The 21,151-nt window shown below is 35.5% G+C and overlaps 4 protein-coding genes across 13 annotated transcripts in view; 2 read left to right on the top strand and 2 right to left on the bottom strand.

The window, feature by feature from the left end:
• LOC120336373 (fibropellin-1-like) overlaps window positions 1–21,151 on the top strand; it is a 276,545-nt gene that overhangs the window by 181,507 nt on the left and 73,887 nt on the right. The window lies entirely within an intron of this gene.
• Window positions 2,864–6,113, top strand: LOC120335530 (uncharacterized). Its single transcript, XM_039403054.2, has 5 exons — window positions 2,864–3,027; window positions 3,340–3,451; window positions 3,724–3,921; window positions 4,477–4,620; window positions 4,987–6,113. Exons 1-5 carry the CDS (start codon window positions 2,978–2,980, stop codon window positions 5,017–5,019), a joined length of 537 nt encoding a protein of 178 aa, XP_039258988.2. The 5' UTR covers window positions 2,864–2,977; the 3' UTR covers window positions 5,020–6,113.
• On the bottom strand, window positions 4,966–11,636 carry LOC120335529 (uncharacterized). Its single transcript, XM_039403053.2, has 9 exons — window positions 11,028–11,636; window positions 10,174–10,207; window positions 8,760–8,990; window positions 8,207–8,369; window positions 8,004–8,119; window positions 7,277–7,434; window positions 6,470–6,641; window positions 5,960–6,111; window positions 4,966–5,174 (listed from the first exon to the last, which is right to left on the bottom strand). The coding sequence occupies exons 1-9, from the start codon at window positions 11,046–11,048 to the stop codon at window positions 5,001–5,003; spliced, it is 1,221 nt and encodes a 406-aa protein (XP_039258987.2). The 5' UTR covers window positions 11,049–11,636; the 3' UTR covers window positions 4,966–5,000.
• LOC120335527 (uncharacterized) overlaps window positions 14,993–21,151 on the bottom strand; it is a 41,088-nt gene continuing 34,929 nt past the window's right edge. For 6 of the 10 annotated variants that reach the window (XM_039403045.2, XM_039403044.2, XM_039403046.2 and 3 more), the window contains 5 exons: window positions 20,531–20,863; window positions 20,002–20,110; window positions 19,706–19,878; window positions 19,186–19,230; window positions 14,993–16,423 (listed from right to left, as the gene is read on the bottom strand). In XM_039403045.2, coding sequence (XP_039258979.2) covers window positions 16,303–16,423; window positions 19,186–19,230; window positions 19,706–19,878; window positions 20,002–20,110; window positions 20,531–20,863 — 781 coding nt within the window. In that variant the 3' untranslated portion in view covers window positions 14,993–16,302. Of the gene's footprint in view, window positions 16,424–17,207; window positions 17,738–19,185; window positions 19,231–19,705; window positions 19,879–20,001; window positions 20,111–20,530; window positions 20,864–21,151 lie in introns of all 10 variants that reach the window. The other 4 variants (XM_039403052.2, XM_039403050.2, XR_005568672.2 and 1 more) reach the window with 3 other exon arrangements.

Below are 21,151 nucleotides of genomic sequence, written 5' to 3'. Positions count from 1 at the left end.
GTCTAAAACATGTTATGGCTCTGAATTTAATAGCAAATATTTATTTAGGTCAAGTTATTCTACACCGTTTGTCAATATCAAGGCACTCAATGTCAAGGTTTTCAAATTAATCCGTATAATTCGGACTCGAATATCTACTTTGTGAAGTCTTGAAGTAAGAAAGTAAGACCGGGACCTTTCTCAATTTACCTTTAAAAAATAACACTAGGGCGTATTTTGGGGGGATGTATTTTATTTTCATTTATCAAAAAAATTTACGAATTTGAGAATTACGAGATTTTTAAATATACAAAGTATAAAAAATAAATAAATAACACGCTTTCGATTGATCAAATTAAGCACTGAACAATGATTGATTTCAAATTAAAAAGGTAATGGTGAGCACTGGACCAGAGGAAATACTAATTCAACAAACCGTTATTCATCAGTATCTTCGTGTTGCAAGATTACGCACGGTCAAAATTATTAATTTGATTATACTGTACCTACTTTCGGGCAAGTCTCCAAAGTAAAAATCGTTATTTGGCATGGTATGATTTTTACGTCACTCAATATGACAGTGTACGAATTTGAAAATCTTTAGCGAACTTTGGTATTATCGTCTGGTATGGTGGTCAAAAGATTTCGAACGATAGTAATGACATTTTTGCTAATTTGATATGTATATATATATATATATTTCTTAGTTTTAGTATAGTACTATGTCATTTTTGTAAATATTCAACCTTCCTCGTAATGCAAGTATATATTTATGTTTTAAATTATGAGTGTGGCACATCGTACTAAAGGTTATGAATACGCTCGCCACCCCACGCCGGTTGGAATATCATGCGGGGATAGACGATAGTTATCCGCGAAAGAATCGCTGGACTCCTCGCCGCCGTAGGGGTGATTTACGTAATCGCTGGTCGGTTCCGGCGTCCTCCACCATCAATTCCATGCTTCTGAAAACAAACAACTGGCTGACTAATCCCAGACCCGACCTGGATACCGGACGGTTCGTCATTATGCCGTCTCATCGGCTTTCTCTATCCCGGGGTAAATACCTTAATTCAATCCTATTAACAATCCAAAAAGTTTTTCAAAAGTCTATTTTTAATGCTCTACAGCAGGGGTCGGCAACCTACGGCCCGCGGTGTGATATGACGCGGCCCGCGACGCTTAATTGAATTAGAGTAGCAAAACAGCTGTTTTGACGATTATTTTCATTACGTAACAGAATTTATTGGGAGAAACGTGTAGAATAAATTATATTATAATCTAACAAGTATAAAATTCACAAGTTCTCGTTTAATGAGCCTATAATTCAATTATAATAAGACAAATGGCAACTAAACGCAAAAAAATTGATGCTAAGTGCAAAGGGTTCGATGGCGCCGAAAATCTTAAAATGGAATTTTTTGAGATGCACAATGAGGAAATAAATCTATATTTTATTCGTGCTGCTCCATTTTCAATATAAAAAGTATCATCCGTTCGGTTTTTAACTTATATACTAAAACTATGTGCGGCCCGCCAATGACTTGCAACCCCTTATTTGCACGAGGGGGGCCGCGAGCCTTGCCGACCCATAGTCTACAGTACACTCTTCATTATTGATCTTTCTTTTAGTATTTACGGATTCTGTCGACAAGATGCACTTTGCAACTTTTTATATCAAAGTAATTGCATGGTTATTTATAAATAAGAGTTAGGAATACGCTCGCCATCGCACCTGGTGGGTTTGCAGGTTCGAATCCCATGCGGAGGGTGATCATGTGCGAAAGGATTGCTAGACTCCTCGCCGCCGTAGGATGATTCTCGTAACCGCTGGTCTGTTACGGCTTCCTCCACCATCAAGTCCATGCTTACGAAAACAAATAACTAATACCATACCCAACGTGGAATAGTAATCGGCCGAGAAGCCGTGGTTCGCCATATGGTCAAACCGGCTTCCTCTCCCCCGGGATAAATTTGTAGATCCTAAATTAACAAGAGAGCGATGCTCACGTAGACCAGAGCGAATCAGTCCTTCCTTATAGGCAGTGGTGAGATTCAGCCGATTCGCATCGGTTCTATAGAACCGTTCTATAAAATTTATGGAATCAGCGAACCAGTTAGCATTAAAAATAACCAGGTAACAGAACCGGCCGAAAAATATGACTTTTGTGATGGAACCGGCTGACAAAAAACTTGAATCCCACCACTGCTTATAGGTACCTTCGAAGCTACCGGGTACCCTCAAAAAAGTTTCGGATTTCCATTAGCAAGAATTTTACAGAATCAAAACGTACAGCCAGTCATGACGCGGACCAATATCCGTGTTCCCACGAATAAAAAATAATACAGCGAAATTTTGGACGAAATATTAAATTTCATAGAATTCATACAAAATTGAATGAAAATGATAGCCTTCTGAAAAAAAATTCCATCTTCAACCACTAAAATTTCAAAGCTATTGGTCAAGTAATCAAAGAAAAAAGTGACTTTTAAAAACGAGTTAAAGAACAAGAACAAGCATAAGAACAACAGAAATAACGGAACGATCGTTATGTCCACTACGTGCCCAACAAGAAAGCGATAAGGCTCAGCTGCTCGAGTTTGCAGAGAAGATTGGCTTAACTACAAGCCTGAAAGAATAAATTGTTCACATACGCAATAAAAGTGTTCCCGTGAATCCAAATAAAACAGCAAAACTATGATGAATATCGGTTCTCATAGGACCCACAGAAAATTTAATCAGCTCAATAATATTGCAGAATAATTTATGTATAGGTAGAACATGAGGAGTTTGATTACGTCAAGCCATGAGAGTCATATATTTTTTCCGCGTGTGGTGAGGTTGAAACGATACATACGATTCTGTCAACTCATCTGCAAGTTCCACTGTATTGTAGTTTGAGCTTGAGCTGTTTCGGTTTTCGTCTTAGTTCAAAGGGGATTATTATAGTCACTTGCAGATCCTTGCTCGGAGTAGTCGTTCGGTACAATAGTTTCGATGGACCAATACGTTCGTGATAGCGAACGAGACGGAGATGACGAGTCTAGGTATGTTAGTTATGTAATTTCAGTATATGCTATTACAGTACCGTATTACTAGCCTTTGACTAGTGATATGAGTTAAAGTGCATCACTGCATTCGGGCATCACGGTACAGGATACTTAGACTATACAAGCTCAAAAATGACAATTATGCCTTTGCAAAGAGTTTGAACAAAATACAATCAGAGCTGGTAGGATGATATATGACAGAACACTAAATAAACTGTATCATTGCATGCGTTCCAGCAAGGCTGCAAGGAGTTTGGCACAATAATTAGCTAATTGTCCTATGTCAATTACATAACATCTATTTGACAGGATTGAGGGAGATGGAGAACACAGCAAAGAACCATTTCGAGAGCAGGATATTTATCTTCCAATCGCCAATGTTGCAAGAATTATGAAGAATGCCATCCCACAAAATGGAAAGGTGTGGGCATTCACTAATATGTTTACTACAAATATCTGCATATTGAGACAGGATTCAGTTACAAGCAGAAATGTTGTTGACCTGTCCCATGAATCACTGAATGAGGAACAATCTTCACAAGAGCGAAATATTTTCTTGCGTGTACTTGGTTGTACGTGCATAGTTGCGAATAGACTTTTCCTTTATCAAAAAATGTTTCCAACTTTTTGAATTTTCTACGTAGGGAGTACGTACAATAATATATTACTTTACAGCTAATACTATAATTTCAGATTGCCAAAGATGCGAAAGAATGTGTACAAGAGTGCGTATCAGAATTCATCAGTTTTATAACATCGGAAGCGTCAGAACGATGTGCACAAGAGAAAAGAAAAACTATAAATGGAGAGGATGTTTTATTTGCCATGTCAACACTTGGTTTTGATCCGTATATTGAACCTCTGAAGATTTATTTACAGAAATATAGGGAAGTAAGTGCCTGTGCTGAAAAAAAGCCGACAGTATATTTATAAAGTATCATTGTGACCACTGCACTCGCCTTTTGAGCTAGATACTTGAATCATGTTTGCCAGAGAGAAATTACTCAACTGACCGATTGACAGTTTTGTGGTCTGATTACAACTTAACCATCAATAGTTAAACTAACCTGCATACATATTAAATATATTATGGGGATTGCATAGATTTTTGTATTATTCGTGGGATTGTTTCTGAGAAATATCAATATTAGTCAAAGATGGTAGAAAAGAACAGCTTTCGTAGTATTGCAAGTGGTGTTTGTCGTTATTTCTAACATTTTCGCCACAAGATTTTTTTCGTCAGCAAACACATTCTTGTTGCCAAATTCGGCACTCAATTTTGACCCTCCATTGATGTCTGAACAGGTGCTTTAACTGCACATATATCCTCCATAGCTCAAATCTTATATTCATCGAAGACACTGCCTGATCTCTCGCCCATGGTATTCATACATACCAGATTAGCAGTTTGCTTGCAAGGTGTCAAAAATATATTATGTATTTCAGTCAATGAAAACAGAGAAGTCACTCGTTCAAGATGATCTGATGGATAGAGCAATAGAAGAAGATTTTGCCAGCCAAATACAAGGTGTGGGAAATGATCAAAGTAATCATATGTATCAGTCTTCAGATAGCACCTATACTTCTCAGGTAACATAGATAGTGCGATTAGTCCCCAAACTCACTAAATTGATAAACATCATAAGTAGAATTGACTCGGGTGCAGTCAGAGGCCACCTATTTTAAAAAATTTCGAGATTTAATCATGCATTTACCTCTGTATCAACACAGTCTATTGAGAGTCATTTCTCCACTCGCCAAAAATGTGAATTTGACATGTTGGATCGTATTTTTCTATTTCAAATAATTTTATGTAAGACTTTGACACAAACAACTCAAACCTTAAAATAAAATGTCAATCTGCTTCACTCAAATATGATAATCTGAATTTTTAACTGGTGTCAAGTTAGGAATAAACAGCTTTATACCAAACAGCACTTTTAAATATTTCTGCAGATGCAAGGTGATGATCAACTGCAATATCCTTGAAACCAATACAGTTGAGAAATGAGACTAGCTTTCTCAAGTGCAGCTGATGTTTCCTGGGCCAGCTCATTCTTTGCTGCAACAACAGTTTCTGCATTTCTTTGGCAATTTTCACCGAGGGCTTGGGTCTTTTGAGACATTTCTTCCATGACAGGCGCCTGCAACATGCCAATGAATATATATTTTAATCACCGATATACCAATTTAATATTATATAGCAGGGGTATTCGATTCGGACCGCGCATATAATCTTTATTTTGAATCATTAGCCCCACTTTTGGCGTGGCGTTTCCTTTTATAAAATCACTTATAGATATTAAAAAACTATAAAGCCATAACAAACAATCTTGATTAGCTATTAATTAATCTTTAGTCGGCCGAGGAATTGCGTGTTTAAGGATGTGGAAATATGATTTCTGGAAAGACTGGACCCAAATATTTTCGAGGTTGTGTATGCGGACCTTCGGTAAAAATAATTGAGTAGCCCTGTTTATAGTATATTTGTGAAACCTGCTTTTTTTGTACAACTATTTTAAATTAATATTGTTCTTACTCATTTGTGGCTTTTATGTTATGTCAGAATTACAGTTATGTACTTAACTTTTGTAAACCCTGTTAGAATGTCAGAAAGAATCCGTTAAATGTGCAAGCATCAGAAACAAATATATGGCTAACAACCCGATGAAAGGCTGTGATAAGCCGTATGATTAAGCTATATCGTCACCTTGCCTTTCCCCCAGGTTAAATCTTTAAATCTATCTTTATCTCCACATGAAGTTGCGACCAGAGGGTCCGACCTAATGCCACCGCCACCATCCTAAGAGCCCCAGGGTCTCGGAAGATTAAACATATCCAGATAATTGAATTACTGCATTCCTAGTCTTAAACTTGCTTCAGAAGTATTATAGATTTATGCAGGCCATAGATGAGACTTGCAGCATACCTGTGAATGTGTTAGAATGTTAATTTGTCCGAGTAAATTTCTTGTTTCATCCAATGTACATTCTAAATCATCTTCATCAGGAATATAAGCACCAGTCAGTGGAAAGTTGTGACATGTTGTATCCAGATTATCCGCAAGTGTTTTATATGGACCTGCATGTATGAAGAACTTCATTACTGCAGTGGAAAGACATTACAAGAAAGTTTAGCGACGAGGTATTCGGAATTTGGGTTTATAAAACAGGAAAGTGGACTACTGCCATATATGGTATACACCCGATATGATACCTTATGATCAGATATGGCACAGCTTACGACTAACTACTAAATGGCTTGAAATGACATGATATATATATGTTCCTTACACTAAAAAGGTTTACGAAAAATCAGAAACATGTTTTCATATTTAAGTGACACATTTGATATAAAATTGTGCACATCAAGCTACAAAAGGTCTGCAATTAAATAATTTGCAGACATATAATGTTTCGATTTATATAAATGAACTCACCTAAAATAGATGGAAGTTTATCGACTACCGGAGCTAATCCTGCTTGTTGAATATCAAGATGTTTCTCTAATTCACAGTGATGTTCTAGTTTGCTAATTTCTTCATTTAATTGTTCAACTTCTTCAGCTAATTCCGCATTTTTATTGTGTAGAAAAGTAAGTTCTGACGTTGCCTGAATTAGAAATACGTTCTAGAACAGTGATTTTCAAAATTTCATGATCCATGGGTCCCCGTTCCAAAGACCCTAATTTGTGGCTTACTTATATGAAAGGCCTAGATTTACTCTTGACAAGTTAACATCAGTTATTTGATGTGCCACGTTCAATACAATAAATACGAACGAATGAAAGCAAAAGAATAAATAAATGCATTAGAGCAAAAGAATTAAGACCAGTTCATCACACCTATCTATTTCTGCGTGGGTGAGGCGGCATGTGTATTCCTAATGCTTGCACTCCCAATGTAATGCATGATGCGCCACACTGCCGAGTTTTGCCTCTAACAAGTTTCCATCATTTATTTCATGTGCGTTATATAATGAAAAGCAAAAAAAAACAATCGCATTACAGTCAGAGAATTAAATCCAATTGCAGTTACTGTAAATTAATGTAGTCATAGCAAATAGAATCTGGTTAAGTTTACATGTGGGCCCTGTCTCAAGAGAAAAACCTATTCGACAAAAGCTTTTACTATATGACTGGTAAAGTGATCATAGTGAAATCGGCATTATGCCACAAAAAAGTCTTCTGTGACGCAATATTATTAGTTTCCTTATATTGACTAATAGGAAATAATGTCAAACGGCACCTGTTGGTGTTTTTGTTGCATCTCTTCCTCTTTTGTTAATCCCAGATAATGCCATTGTAAGTAGCGACAATAAAGTATTTCTTCATCATCAATTTCTGAGTCGTCAAAATATTCACCGACTTTTCGCATACGAGTCGTTTCTGCAGGACTATAATTTGCTGAAAAATTATTTTAAAGGATATATTTTGCTAAATATTTTCAATATTGTTTTGGTGATATATTTCATTAAATCTTTCTTAGTAATAGAGAGAGTCAGGGAGAAGGCCAGAACCAACATTTAATTCAAGTTCTTAAAGACTTGGTATCGATTAATTTCTAGAACTAATAGATATTCATGTATAATCCAGCATGACCACAATTTTCCATATTTTTGATGTCAAAATCTTTTACCTTGATGGCCCAACATCTCAGGACCTAGCAAAACATTAGTAGATATAATAAATCCTTGAATAAGGGTTGTCAAACTCGTCAGCAAATGGTTTCATGTGTTAGTATTGATGGATGAAACTATTTTCTAAATAGGTGTGCTATATTATGCTGATAAATAGTTAGCTTCATTTGGAATGAAAATCAAACTCTCTTTAAACCATCATCACCATTTATCATCCTTATATATAGTATTTTTGTTGTAAAAAATTCAGCACTTTCAATTTCGTATCACACGTTTTCGAGATAATCAGATTTATCATTTATCAAATTTGATAGAAAATAACAAAATGTAACTCACAATTTCGACTTCTCTCAATAGTAGATGCGTTCCAGTCAAGTACTGGTCGAGGTGGGTGTTCGTATGAAGGAGTTGAGGTGATACCAGGACCCAGGTTCGGTTTTGGAGTTTTCAAACTAAATATTTCAACAAAAAAAGATACTGGTTAAAAATTAAATAATTTAGGGCTATTCTTGAAGAAAATAATATTAAAAAAGTCAAACCTATAATTTGTGAACGTGTCCTCTTTCGATTTTTCGATCGATCTAGATTTTGATCGACTTGCTGTCGACGAATTATTTTTTGAAATGCTACCTGCGACAACAATATTTGCAGCAGCTTGCTTGTATCGAGATTTGACAAATTTTCGAGATGAACTTTTCATAACTAAAAAATAAAATACATGAGTTTTAGAAATTCTGCGTAAAAATGATGATATAAAATTAATGAATTCAGTTGATACTAACATATGAAGAATATTCCATAAATAAAAATCAAATTAATTCATTAAACATTTTGAAAAAATTTAATGAAAAATCAAGAAAAATACACTACAAAGTTGGCAAATAAGTTAGTAGGATCTTATTAAAATAAAACTACTTTTAATCTACGTTTTTACATCCTAATAAATATATGATTATTTCCATCAGACATGGTGCACTAAGACTAATTCTTAAAACAAAGTTATACATGAATTAGATAAACTTTATGAAGGATCTATTCATGGATTCTACTAATTATACAAGAATCAACGACAAAACTGATTTATAATCTCACTTGATTTTTGCAACATACTGTTGTCCTGAGTTATGTTGCCTGCTGCTGCTGCTGGTATCACGACAGCACGAGGTGAGGGAACAGTGTCTTCTACTAATTCTCCACAATTTTCACCAGACTTCAGATAGGAATGAACAACACCCGGATTGTGACAGACTACCAGAGGTTTTGGTCTTTCCTTTTGTTTATTCGTCTTCGACGACTTCAAAGTGCTTGTGAGAGGTTTATTTCCTGTCATATAGTAAACTGAAATTACTTACATAATAGATTCTTATCATTCGAACAATCATATTTACCACTGAATATATGAATTCAATCCTTTTTTTTTATACATTTGGTAAGCGGATAAATACAAAATATATTTACTATTATAAACAATGATTCAGCTAAATAGACCAAATACATTCTGGCGATTGACCTCAAAAAAGAATTCAAAGAGTATAAATTGTATGACCCCAAATAATTTTCAATATCTGCAGATCTGATATCACTTCATTACATAAACTTTTTCAAACAGTTGAAACTTATACCTAGGAACTATCCATGGATTTTAAGACTCAGAGAAGAACCAACTCGCCGGTGTGGCACATTGACCTAAGCCAGGGGTCGGGAACCCATGGCTCGCGAGCCATATATGGCTCTTTCGGTGACGGCATATGGCTCCCAGAAAAATCTAATATTCTAAGATTAAGCTTACTATTGTTACTAGACTTCAAACTGTTTTATGGCCAAATTTGGCAAAAAATTCCCAATACGTTTGACAACGCGGGCCCAGCGCATGTCTATGTTATGTAAGAGAATTACCAGACTGGCATTATGACAAAACATGGGGATTCTGGAACATATATTGTGACATCACAAAGCGATAGAGTTTTAAAATACTACGGAGCTGCCTAAACGAAAAAGGGTGATGAGTATCGTAGATTTCAACTTGGGCTGCATGTGAGCAACCGTTCAAGGCCCGTAGCGACAAAATGCAGCATCAGAAGTCACATTAAATGTATATTGACATGGAATGTGTTGACTTTTGAGTAAATGCAATTGAAAATATGTATATTTTAGGGCTCTCTTGACCAAAAAGGTTCCCGACCCCTGACCTAAGCGGTACGAATAAGCACGCTAGCGCACCTCTGATTATCGTACGTTGGTTAGCAGGTTTGAATCCCGTGGGAGATTTTTAATTATAATTATTAATTAGCAAGTCCATGCATCTGAAACAAATCCTGAAATAACTGGCTAACTAAGCCCATACTCAGCATGTATTGGTAACCGGACAAGAGGCAGTGGTTCTTCATATGATTAGGCCGTATTATCTTCTTTCCGCATCCAAGGGATAAATATGTAAATCCTATCCTAGACGCCCTTTTCCACTTTACTAACCGATGGACAAATCCAGAAATTAAAAAAACTTTACCTTTTTGAGATGTCTCGAGAACTCCCTGTCTGATCTAGGAATTGATATAAAACTGCATTAAGTATGGATTAGTATCTTACTGTATTTTGCATTTGAAATAATATGAATAAATAAATATAGATATTCACAAATAAGAATATTAATAATTTACAGATTTAATTTTAGATATTGAAATATAACATATTAAAATATTTCCAATTTAATTTCTAAAATAGTAACCAATGAACCAGATGACAAAAAACAAGATCACAATAGTACAGTTTTTTGATACCGTACCCATGGGGTTAGTATAGTACCACAAGTACCTCCAATGGGAGTAGCATAACGAATTTTGCATATGTTATTCCTAACCCCCACCTGACTACTGGTATGCCATCCAAAAATTACGTCACCATCACGTCATGGGGCTTGCCAAAGTATAATTACAATCGTCCGAAATGGCATCTGCGCCGCCGATAACGAATTCGCTAACGCCGGCGATCTCTCTCCTATAGTGATCGTTTTGACGAAAAAATGAGAGAAATAGCTTGCTCAATTTCGGGTGATCGTCTGCGCGTTTTGGACGACTATCCGCATACTTTGGTGGGACTTATTACGCCACTGTGACGTGCAAATGAAGTAATTTTTTGGCAATGTAGATGGATGGGGGTTAGGATTAACATATGCAAAAATTGTTGAGCCAGGCCAACTAGAAGTACATGTGGTACTAAACTATACCAGACACGTACCCTTCATACCTTGTGAATGTATCTATCCTTTATCTGTTTATGCTATCAAATTAGTGCAACACAACAATAACAAAATTTTAAACAACTACAATTCAGCAATTAGACTTAAGTATAAGTTTCTAGCACCTTGGGAACATTCTTCTTCATTTGAGAAGTATCGCCTTGAGCAGTACGGCACACTTTACAGATCGAGAGACAATCTCTCGTTTTAGAGAAACCTATTTTAACGGTGATCGAATATCCCTCCTTCGATGGACGTCTGGCGGATTTTGTCTCCCGATATCGATAAATTGAAGCTGCGCAGTAAACTAACAAAAAGCGCAATCTAAAACCATCACCATTGAATTCCTCGTGAAAAAATAATCAGATCTACCGATGTAAAAAAAATTTTACCGGTGCGTTCGAGAGAAATGAGCAAAAAACGATTGACGGCGTGTGACGTCACTGAATTTCAATCGACGCACGCAGGCACGCATCGGCCGTTCCTCGACGTAAACCTTGGCGTGCCGTGTTTCTCTCATTTTCAATGTAGATAGGATGGCGTGTTAACGATAATAAATGGATCAGCGATAATAAAAATTACATTTTGATAACACACAATCGATAAACAGTAAAATTAATGCCTCGATATAGCATTAGATGAATTAGTTCATAAAGCAATAATTTAATCTAATGCCGCAACGAGACATTCACATGCCGCAAAATGTGCAACTTGCGTAATTTATACAAGAATAGATCGGCGAAAAACGAGAATGAAATTAGCAAAATAACTTAATATAATGCCACATCGATGTATTCATATGCCGCAAATGTTCAGTTTGCATAATTTATATAGATTGGTAAAAAACAAGATTCAAAATAATATAATGTCCCATCGATACATTCATATGTCGCGAATGTTTAACTTCGAAAGTTACGGTATACGAGAATAATTTAATTCAATGCCACATCGAGGCATTCATATGCCACAAATGTTAATCTATACGAAAATAATTTAATTCATATGCCGCAAATGATCAACTTGCGTAATTTATACTAGTATAGATCGGTAAAAAATAAGATTCAAAATAATATAATGTCCCATCGATACATTCATATGCCGCAAATGTTTAACTTCGAAAGTTACGGTATACGAGAATAATTTAATTCAATGCCACATCGAGGCATTCATATGCCACAAATGTTAATCTATACGAAAATAATTTAATTCATATGCCGCAAATGATCAACTTGCGTAATTTACACAATAATAGATCGGCAAGAAACAAGAATCAAATTAGCAAAATAATGTAATATCATGCCGCATCGATGTATTCATATGCCGCAAATGTTCAATTTGCGTAATTTATACTAGTATAGATTGATGAAAAACAAGATTCAAACTAATATAATGCGGCATCGATACATTCATATGTCGCGAATGTTTAACTTCGAAGTATACGGAATACGAGAATATTTTAATTCAATGCCACGTCGAGGCAATCATATACCGCAAATGTTAATTTGCGTGATTTATGCAAGAATAGATAGGTGAAAAACAAGAATCAAATTAATATAATGCCGCATTGATGCATTCGTATGCCGCAAATGATCAACTTGCGTAGTCTGTGAAAAACAAGAATCAAATTGGCAAAATAGTTTAATCCAATTAATCATCGAGGCTTTTATTTTACTATAGATTGTTGACGCTCAAATTTAAATAAAAATCTCGAATATAATTATTAAATGATATCGTAATTCGTAATCGTTGTGCGTTCTGGAAGTTTCAGTTCTAAATAAACGAAGATGCTATGTTAAATTGTTGTGATTACAGGTATTAACGGGCATACAAAGTTTCACTATCGATATTAATTTAACTATTGAAAAAAAAAAACTTCGATATCGTGCATCGTTTTGACTTCGTTATACGACAATTCAAACGATGTCATGTAGTCACAAACACTTATAATAAAATTAGTTGGACTCTTAGACGTATTAATCGAAACGCATAATTTTGTAATCTCTTGATATTATTTAGAAGTAATTATTCTATTCACAGTCGTTTGCATTTACGCGACATTATTTTAATTAGGCACTACCAACAGTAGACTGAATATAATGATTCAGAAATACATCGTATATCTAACCATATAGGTCAGTATACATCGGTAAAAAACGAAAATCAAATTAGCAAAATTCGAGAGCCGTGCCGAACTGCCGATCTGTGCGTGACTTTCTTTGACGTCATATCCAGACATCTGACGTTCTCACGCATCGAGCTCGCAGACGACTCGACGCCCCCGGTTTCACAGACGCCTATTCATATTTTGGCTCTTCCGGAATGTAGACGCAAATCCGGATTCGGGATAGTGTATGTAGAATCCGGCGGCAGATGCTCTGGTGCAGGTTGGTATAAATATTTTTTACTTGTCATTTTTCTGCACCGACAGACCGAATTCCTCAAACACAATATTCTTATATTGAGATCTAGACTATGTGGTTACTCTGATAAACAAATCAGATTCCCGTCAGTTAATACCACTGTACCATTCAAATCTACTGCACCACAGCAGTGCTGTACCGGTACCGTACTAGCACGGAAAGCCAATGTAAGAATATTACAAAAGAAGAACTTATGGCTTGAAATGGCTACAGGAGTGGTGACTCCTCTACGGCCCATGGCCCATTTAATTGGGCCACATGGGCCGTGGCCCATAGCTTGATGGGCCGCGGCCCCATCAGAAAAAATTCAATTATCTTAATAAAATTTTCAATTTTTACCAAATTGTCAATATTCGAACCAAAAAAATATACTCCTGTAGTATGTGTACCAGGTTAGGGTTAAGACAAAAAAATTCAGATTTTTTACATTATAGTTCTATTATAAGTTCGGGTACTGTCTGGGTTAGCCAAGTGAATAGTTTCTTTACACAACTTGACGGGCCGCGGCCCATAGCCTGATGGGCCGAGGCCCAATTCGATGGGCCGTGGCCCCGGCCCATGGGCCGCAGAGGAGTCACCACTCCCACTCTGAAATGGGATGCTGAAGGCTGAGACTACTGATTACTGACTGGAAAAGCTAAAAGAAAACGAATTTCCCGGCAGATGTTGTGTACGGAGTCACGCATTTGTCTTTGATTTTTATCTGGTGGATCCAGAATATGAGTTTAAATTTATTAGGGGAGAACAGTCGTTGGGGGAGAAGAAATCGACTTATCAATTTGTCAGGTGGAGAACCGTACGGTACCCCAATCGACGTGAGGACTGGTGGGCCAGTAGAGTTACAAAGAATAATCAGCAAAGGAGTCTATTTTTCATGTATATCGTTTGAATTGCAAGTACAATGTATTTGTTACTCGGCATGATAGCACTTTACAAAACAAACACTTATTCGTCGTAAATATTTCAGAAACTATGCAATTCCATATAGCTTTCAGCTGTGAACATCCATCAGTGCTCCCACCTATTTCGTTTCGATCATTTTTATATTTCTGCAATTTCAATATGTGAAAAATTCCGTTATTTAAAAGAACGCTTTCATAAAGGAAAATAGAAAAGACCTGCGAATATTGTATACAGTAAACACACATGAGAGGTATTGATATATTGACGCCGAACCTGTTATTATTAAACCTATTTAATTGAATTGGGTGACAACTGCCTCTGATGACCCATGAAGGTCGTTTCGTTGCCTCCCAGTCATGTACCGAAGACATCTGTTTACTTAATATTTTTATTGTTTCGACGACATGAAATAAACTCCCTCTCTCACATAACAAATCGTACATTGTAATGGATCCTATATTGGTTTTCTACTCGATTTTACAAATTGTTAGAATATTGCATATTTCATTCAATAACTGACAATATTGCTTCAGAAAGTTTTCAGATTGATAAATCATTCGATATTGGCTCTACAGATCTCAGCTACCAGTTCTTTGATCTCTTGATTCATGTAATAAGAAAATGCTTCAAGGCAGATACAAATTTGATCCTTAGTTTTGGTTACAGCTCCTACTACATTCAGCAATATTGCCCACTGTTGGCTTTACATGCACCCCCATTTGAACCAAACAAACCCCATCTTACATGAAAATGAATTAGACACAGAATATTCATTGGTGTTTTATTTGTTTGCGTTTTCTATGTAAATACACATTGATAATATTATTTATTATTACTGGTAAATCTACTAAGTCATAGCTCATTATAGAATTCGATAATTCACAATATATTTTGACTTCTTCATCAAGTTATAACAAATATCATTCTCTTGTCGCTTAAAGGTTAATAATAATTACGCAAAATCAGCTGATTACTTGTGAAAAGTATGTACAAGATAACACAAAGGGCAGAAAATATGCATTCAGTTACAGGAAGCAAGTATAAGAGCGAATTACCGGTCTTTAACAATGGATTCAGAGAGTTGTATCAGGCAACATTATCATGAGCTAACAACACTGCAACACCAAGTAGAAACTTTATTTTGGAAATTTCGAAGAGGCAAGTTTAAAAATTGTTTTGAAAGAATTATGTCCTGAAAATTACAATATGATTGCGATTATGTCAAATCCACTTTTGTCAATTTTCTATTTCAATCAGAATAATATTTACAAAATCAGTTATGGTCGATGCTGGTATATAACAAGAGATACAATAGTTGTGCAAGCGCTTACATAAGCACTAAAGCAGTTACGTACATACACAGAGTATAATAGGTTCTTGCACTGTTGTGTAGAGTATATATGTGACACATACACAAAATATATTATAAACAATTAGGCACACAAAATTATGTGTAAGCACAGCTGTGTTACACATGCACACATATGGGAACATAGTCCGGAAAGGAGAGAACGCCTAAGCAAGTACTTCAAGCCACTATGTAGATTATTACAAAAAAGGAAAAACTAAATACGATTACAAAATATTATCACCAGAGCTATTGATTTTATCTAGATCGCAACACAAAGTTATATACAACAAATCAATCCCGACGTGATACGTTAAGGGATTCAAATCAAACCCAATCAGGGGGTTGATAATCAGACATATTTGAAACACTTGTAAAAGGAAGAAAGGCACTCTTTGTAAAGGATGCAAATTCCACGAAAAAGACGAAAAACAAACGATTGCTATCTATTTACAAGTAAGAGGTTATAAAGCAAAAGCGGAGATTGACTGCCGCAAAAATTTCTGTATAGTATAATCTGTGCATTAAGCAGCAATCAGCATGGCCAATACTTCCGGTATGTGATCTCTTGTCGACAAATCAATGCGACAGAATATAGAACAAGTATACAAACACATATGGAATGTGACAAAAATTTTAAGATAGCACACACAATACACGCACGGCTCATTTTCCTTCAGTTGAGACTCGTGTCTCGATATCCAGATGACACACAGACGTCCATGCGACCTATTCATCTCCCGTGGGACCTTCAGTACCCTGGCTCTCGGTTTCATCAGTGTCATTCGTAGAATCTAAAGCATGACGATATCGGGATTTGGAAGATCGATAACCTGTGTCACCACCTCGTCTAAACAAGAGAAAAAACGTATCAATACAAATTATTCGGTACTCCCGAAGTATGTGAACCAAGATAACAGACACCGGAACGTAGTATTTGTACCTGAAATTATGGCCTAACCCAAACCGGGTACACAAACCACGTTCCGCTGTCCGCCATATTGGTTCATGTACTTCGGGAGTACCAATTATTCTGAACGAATAGAACTGAACGAAGAATAACGCAAATTAAACAAATAATAAGCAATACATTACTGATTCATACATGCCGGTTTATAAATTAAAATATGCAAGCATATTTATGTACATCACAGCACCATGTTTTTTATTGACATCCGGAAATGAATATATATATAACTAAAACATGAAATTCACAAGACAAATAAAGGAAAGTATTTTCATAAACAAGACAGCAACAAAGCAAGAAAAAAAAATAAAAATCAGGTGTTTCGTGAAAACCTGTATCTAAAGACAAGAATACATTATTTGTAAGAAGTTGGAGCTGCAACAAAAACAGTTATAATTCTCATGCAGAAATAAAATCAAAGGATGTCAACGCCACCAACATATTTCTAGTTTGAAATTGAAGTATGATAAGTCTTGAAATGGTAACTGAAGATAATACGATACATGCTAGCAATGATGTAGGAGAAACACACCGTGCTAAAGCCCCCGAAATGCGTTCTTCTGTTACAAAAGCAATTTATGTTTTCGAACTCAAAAGATGATGATACAAATGAAAAACCGCAGGCGTCTACGGATTTTCGAGCATGCGATGCCGTGAGGCTTATTACCTATCTTATGAAGGTGAGACGGACATTCCCAAGGTCAATATGACGAGGTTTTTGATGTTTGAATCAATCTTCATGTAATCAATGTGCAATGTATGTGTGTGTGCGGAGAAAAATTAGTTGATTTATACAGCATAATACAGTAAAATAGTAATAAATTTTTACTCATGTGACAAGCGACTTCTTCTATATTTACAAAAAGAATTATACACTGGTTAAATACGGATACATACAGCACACCTATTGAATTTCTTCATTAGAGATATAGTATATAATATATATATAATGCTGAGCAAAAAAAACAAGCTTGAATCACGAGTTAAAGCGAATATGAGATAATTTTTTTGGGAGAAAAAGCGTCGATCAAAATGCATATTAACACATAAATGTATGTTTGTCATGTGCATGTGATTAGAAAAATGTGAATGTGTTTTGTATTTTACTCTTCTTCTTCGTCCCCAGAGCCGTTGTCCATTGCAGATTTTGACGGCGTCTTTGATAGCTTGCCTTTGTATCCACCACCCCCAGCACCTCTGTGGATTTGATATTTGATGGAAAATGTTAGATTGGAAAATGCCAAATATTGACGATAAATAGTTTGGTAAAGTTTGACAATTAGGATTTGGAAGTGAATTTTTTTTCAATAAGTGTTAAAATCCGATCCCTTTCATTCCATCCGTTATTGGTTATTGGAATATATCATGATTTCACAGCACAGTGTTAGGAATATTTACAATAAAATTCCAGTAAGAATCTAATCTAAGATGTTTAGATTAGGAATTACTTAGTGAGAAGCCTTCCATTTGAAGTTTACGACTGACACCTCGAAGATGTAAATAAATAATAAGAAAATAAGCAGTTTTGAATTTTGAACAAAACTACCCTAAACCCCATTATTTGCACAGAAAATAAAATTCCTAAGATAAAATATCTTCTAGATTCAGTTAAAAATAACTACAGACAGCCCAATTTTCTATTTGAATATTGATATCGAGGTAATAATAATAATCACATAATATAAAAATGGATTTAATGTTATCAAATTTGATAAGTTAGTGTAATCAAATAAAATATAAATGAATCAAGTTTCCATTACTTCAATGGAATAAAGTTGAATATAATGAGTTAGAATTGAATCATCTTCATTTGGGCCGAGTACAGAGTTACTTTAGATGTCAAAATACTGCTGAAATCAGCAGTTTATATCTCTAAATCTTAAATATGACGAGCAAAAATGAAGTTTCTAAATTAGCCCTAAAACAACTTACTGGTTGAGGCAGAGATATTTTGATTCCGAATTTTTATCAAGTTTTGGTAAAATAAAGAATCTTATCTTCATATGACAAACAACTGATAAAGTTTGTAGATTAAACAGTCTTTCCCACAATGTGGTTATCCGTCCAAAATAATTAAAACTAGCGATCAGGGTGTTTCAATTACAAATTGGAAAAAAAAGCAGATAGGAAATCCTACTTGCTTCAACTATGTGGTGACATGATGCTATTTTCTATCATACATTCCATGATTTTGTCTAATTGAACAACGACTACAATATGAGTCATAAGTGCCCCAAACAATACACACTTTATTTATGGACAATTTATCTGCATATTTAGTTCAATATCCATGACAAAAATTTGGAAGTTGGCAAATGAAATGCTTTCTCAAAAGCAAAATTTATATCTGAGATTCAATGAGGAAGACGAAAAAGTCAACGAATTAACGAACAAAATTAAACAAAACACTTTTTTTCCTCTGGGTCAATTAGGACGGTAAAATGTATTGTCAAGGTGCGGACTTAACATGGGCCATACTCAACAAGGACAGACTGAGACTTTACTTTGATTAAATTCATATATTGTTAGTATATATATACCATAAATAATATAACGATACAATCAACATGTGTTAGATATTGAATTTTTTTTCAAGCAAATGACATGACATTGATGGAATCATTCGCTCGTAGCATTTTTTTTACCTGTCACGCCTCGATGATTTTGCACCAGTATCTTTTATGTTGGAGCTTTAATAATAATTAAAAAAAGAAATGACACGTTCCTATGTACTAAGTTAGATGACACCGGGATGATGAAGCTATTGATAGTTTAGCACCATGACACCCATATAAAGACCTATGTGTCATGGCCAGGCATATCCTGCAGTTGGTAAAAGAAACCCTGACATGGCCCAAGCATATGTCACACTTAAATAACACATTAAGCATAAAAGCTTGCATTCTCACAGATCATTTAAGCCCTTAAAGCTTTGAGTCAGCGGCGATTCTTCAAACGTTTAAGTGCAACCCAGCTGTGTCGTTATTATTCCAAAGTCTAGCTGTGCATTTAAAAATAGATGCCTTTTTAGTACTACATCACACACGAGCATCACTACGTCTACACAAGCGAACCCAATATTAGATTATAAGAAAATTGGGTTTACAGAACGACTACGTCCCACTCTACTTATAACCTTGTTTTTCACCAATTCCATGCTCTTACCTCATTCTATTTCTAAGTTGGTTAACTTCACGCTGCAACTGTTCAGTGAGTTCAGTAGCATCATCGAGCTCGCGTTGCATCTTACGTTTGCCCGCATTGGCACGAGATACTTCTTCCTCTGCATCGTCGAGCTGGCGTTTCAATCCCTTGAGACGAGTGTTCAGTTTATCCGCCTGAGAAAAATTAAAAAAATTGATTAGAATTCAAAAAAAGTTTATTATTTATCAGTCAATTATCGATATTTTATTATCGATTCAAAATAGTTTTTTTGAATCGAGAGAAATGATTATTGATACCTGTTCTTTATGTTGATCAGCAGTTCTGCGTTCATCTTCAATCTGCATCATCAGTTCTTTCATCTTCTTCTCGGATCTGCGAACTTGTTTGAAAGCTCCTGCTCTTTCCCTGAAAATAAATTGTTCATATTGATACTTGATAGGTAAATAGACCCTGATTCAGTCTTATTTTGAAATATATTTTTTGTTGAAAGAAATCACTCCTCTCAAATACAACTGACATCCTCTTGAGTGTCTTTTTTAATAATTTTTCTATCAAATTGGGCTGTGGAGGCGAAGTCGGAAGTTAGATCTCAGCATGTTTTTTAAAGAGTCTTAATTTCAAACTGAATACGAAAATCAGATTGTGTCAAGTTTACTAGATGTTTTAAACAGTCAATCGAAGGAGGCTTGCATACTCTCAAAATTATTATTATCAAAATTCAATCTCTGAGTTTGGAAGTCAGTGAGTGCAAGTGACCATTGACTCACTTCTCAGTGAGGGCAAGTGACTATTTTGAGAGAATCGTTTACAGAAAAAGTCGCTTACTTAGTTTCAGCCTCTAATTGGTCTTCGAGATTGGCAATCTTTGATTCGAGAGAAGCGATGGCATTCTTTTGTTTGGTCCTGACCATTTGTTCCATTTCCGACAACTTGATCTTGAGTTCTTTGTTTTGGCGATCGAGTTGTGATCTCAAATTCTCTGCTTTCTGTGTCGCGGAACGTTCCATTGCCAATTCGTTTTGTAATTGATCGACTTGGGCGACGGATTTTCGCATTTTCTCTTCGCTGAATTCAACGGTTTGTTCCAATTCTTCCTTCTCGTCTTCCAATTCACTGATGATATTTTCGAGACGTCTGCGTTCTTCTTGTTGCAGAGATCTATAGGTTGATTTAGTAGAGAGAAAGGTAATTTGAGTATTTTTAGATGGGATATATTGGAATATTTTTTATTCAAATTCAATAAATCTCAAAATAAATTTGGTATGTTCGTAAATGCTGCACTGAGCAACAAAATTATGATTTAAGTACAATTCTTTTGTTTGTTTACCTTCTAGACACAAAAAATACCATGCCAATATTGTTCATGGCAACCTCATTTCACTACTTTATAGCTGTTATATTGATCGAATTAAGTTGAACTGCTTAAATTTTAGCAACAATTAGAAT

The sequence above is a fragment of the Styela clava genome, chromosome 2 (genome assembly GCF_964204865.1).
Source record: "Styela clava chromosome 2, kaStyClav1.hap1.2, whole genome shotgun sequence".
Lineage (NCBI taxonomy): Eukaryota > Metazoa > Chordata > Ascidiacea > Stolidobranchia > Styelidae > Styela > Styela clava.
This window is presented reverse-complemented; position numbering and strand designations above follow the sequence as displayed.

Coding starts and splice junctions, on each gene's coding strand:
- LOC120335530 (XM_039403054.2), top strand. CDS start 2,978: ATGGACCAATACGTTCGTGATAGCGAACGAGACGGAGATGACGAGTCT. Junction 3,452..3,723: donor CCATCCCACAAAATGGAAAG/GTGTGGGCATTC, acceptor CTATAATTTCAG/ATTGCCAAAGATGCGAAAGA. Junction 4,621..4,986: donor ATAGCACCTATACTTCTCAG/GTAACATAGATA, acceptor ATATTTCTGCAG/ATGCAAGGTGATGATCAACT.
- LOC120335529 (XM_039403053.2), bottom strand. CDS start 11,048: ATGAAGAAGAATGTTCCCAAG. Junction 8,991..10,173: donor TCTCGAGACATCTCAAAAAG/GTAAAGTTTTTT, acceptor ACTATATGACAG/GAAATAAACCTCTCACAAGC. Junction 8,370..8,759: donor CAGTATGTTGCAAAAATCAA/GTGAGATTATAA, acceptor TTTATTTTTTAG/TTATGAAAAGTTCATCTCGA.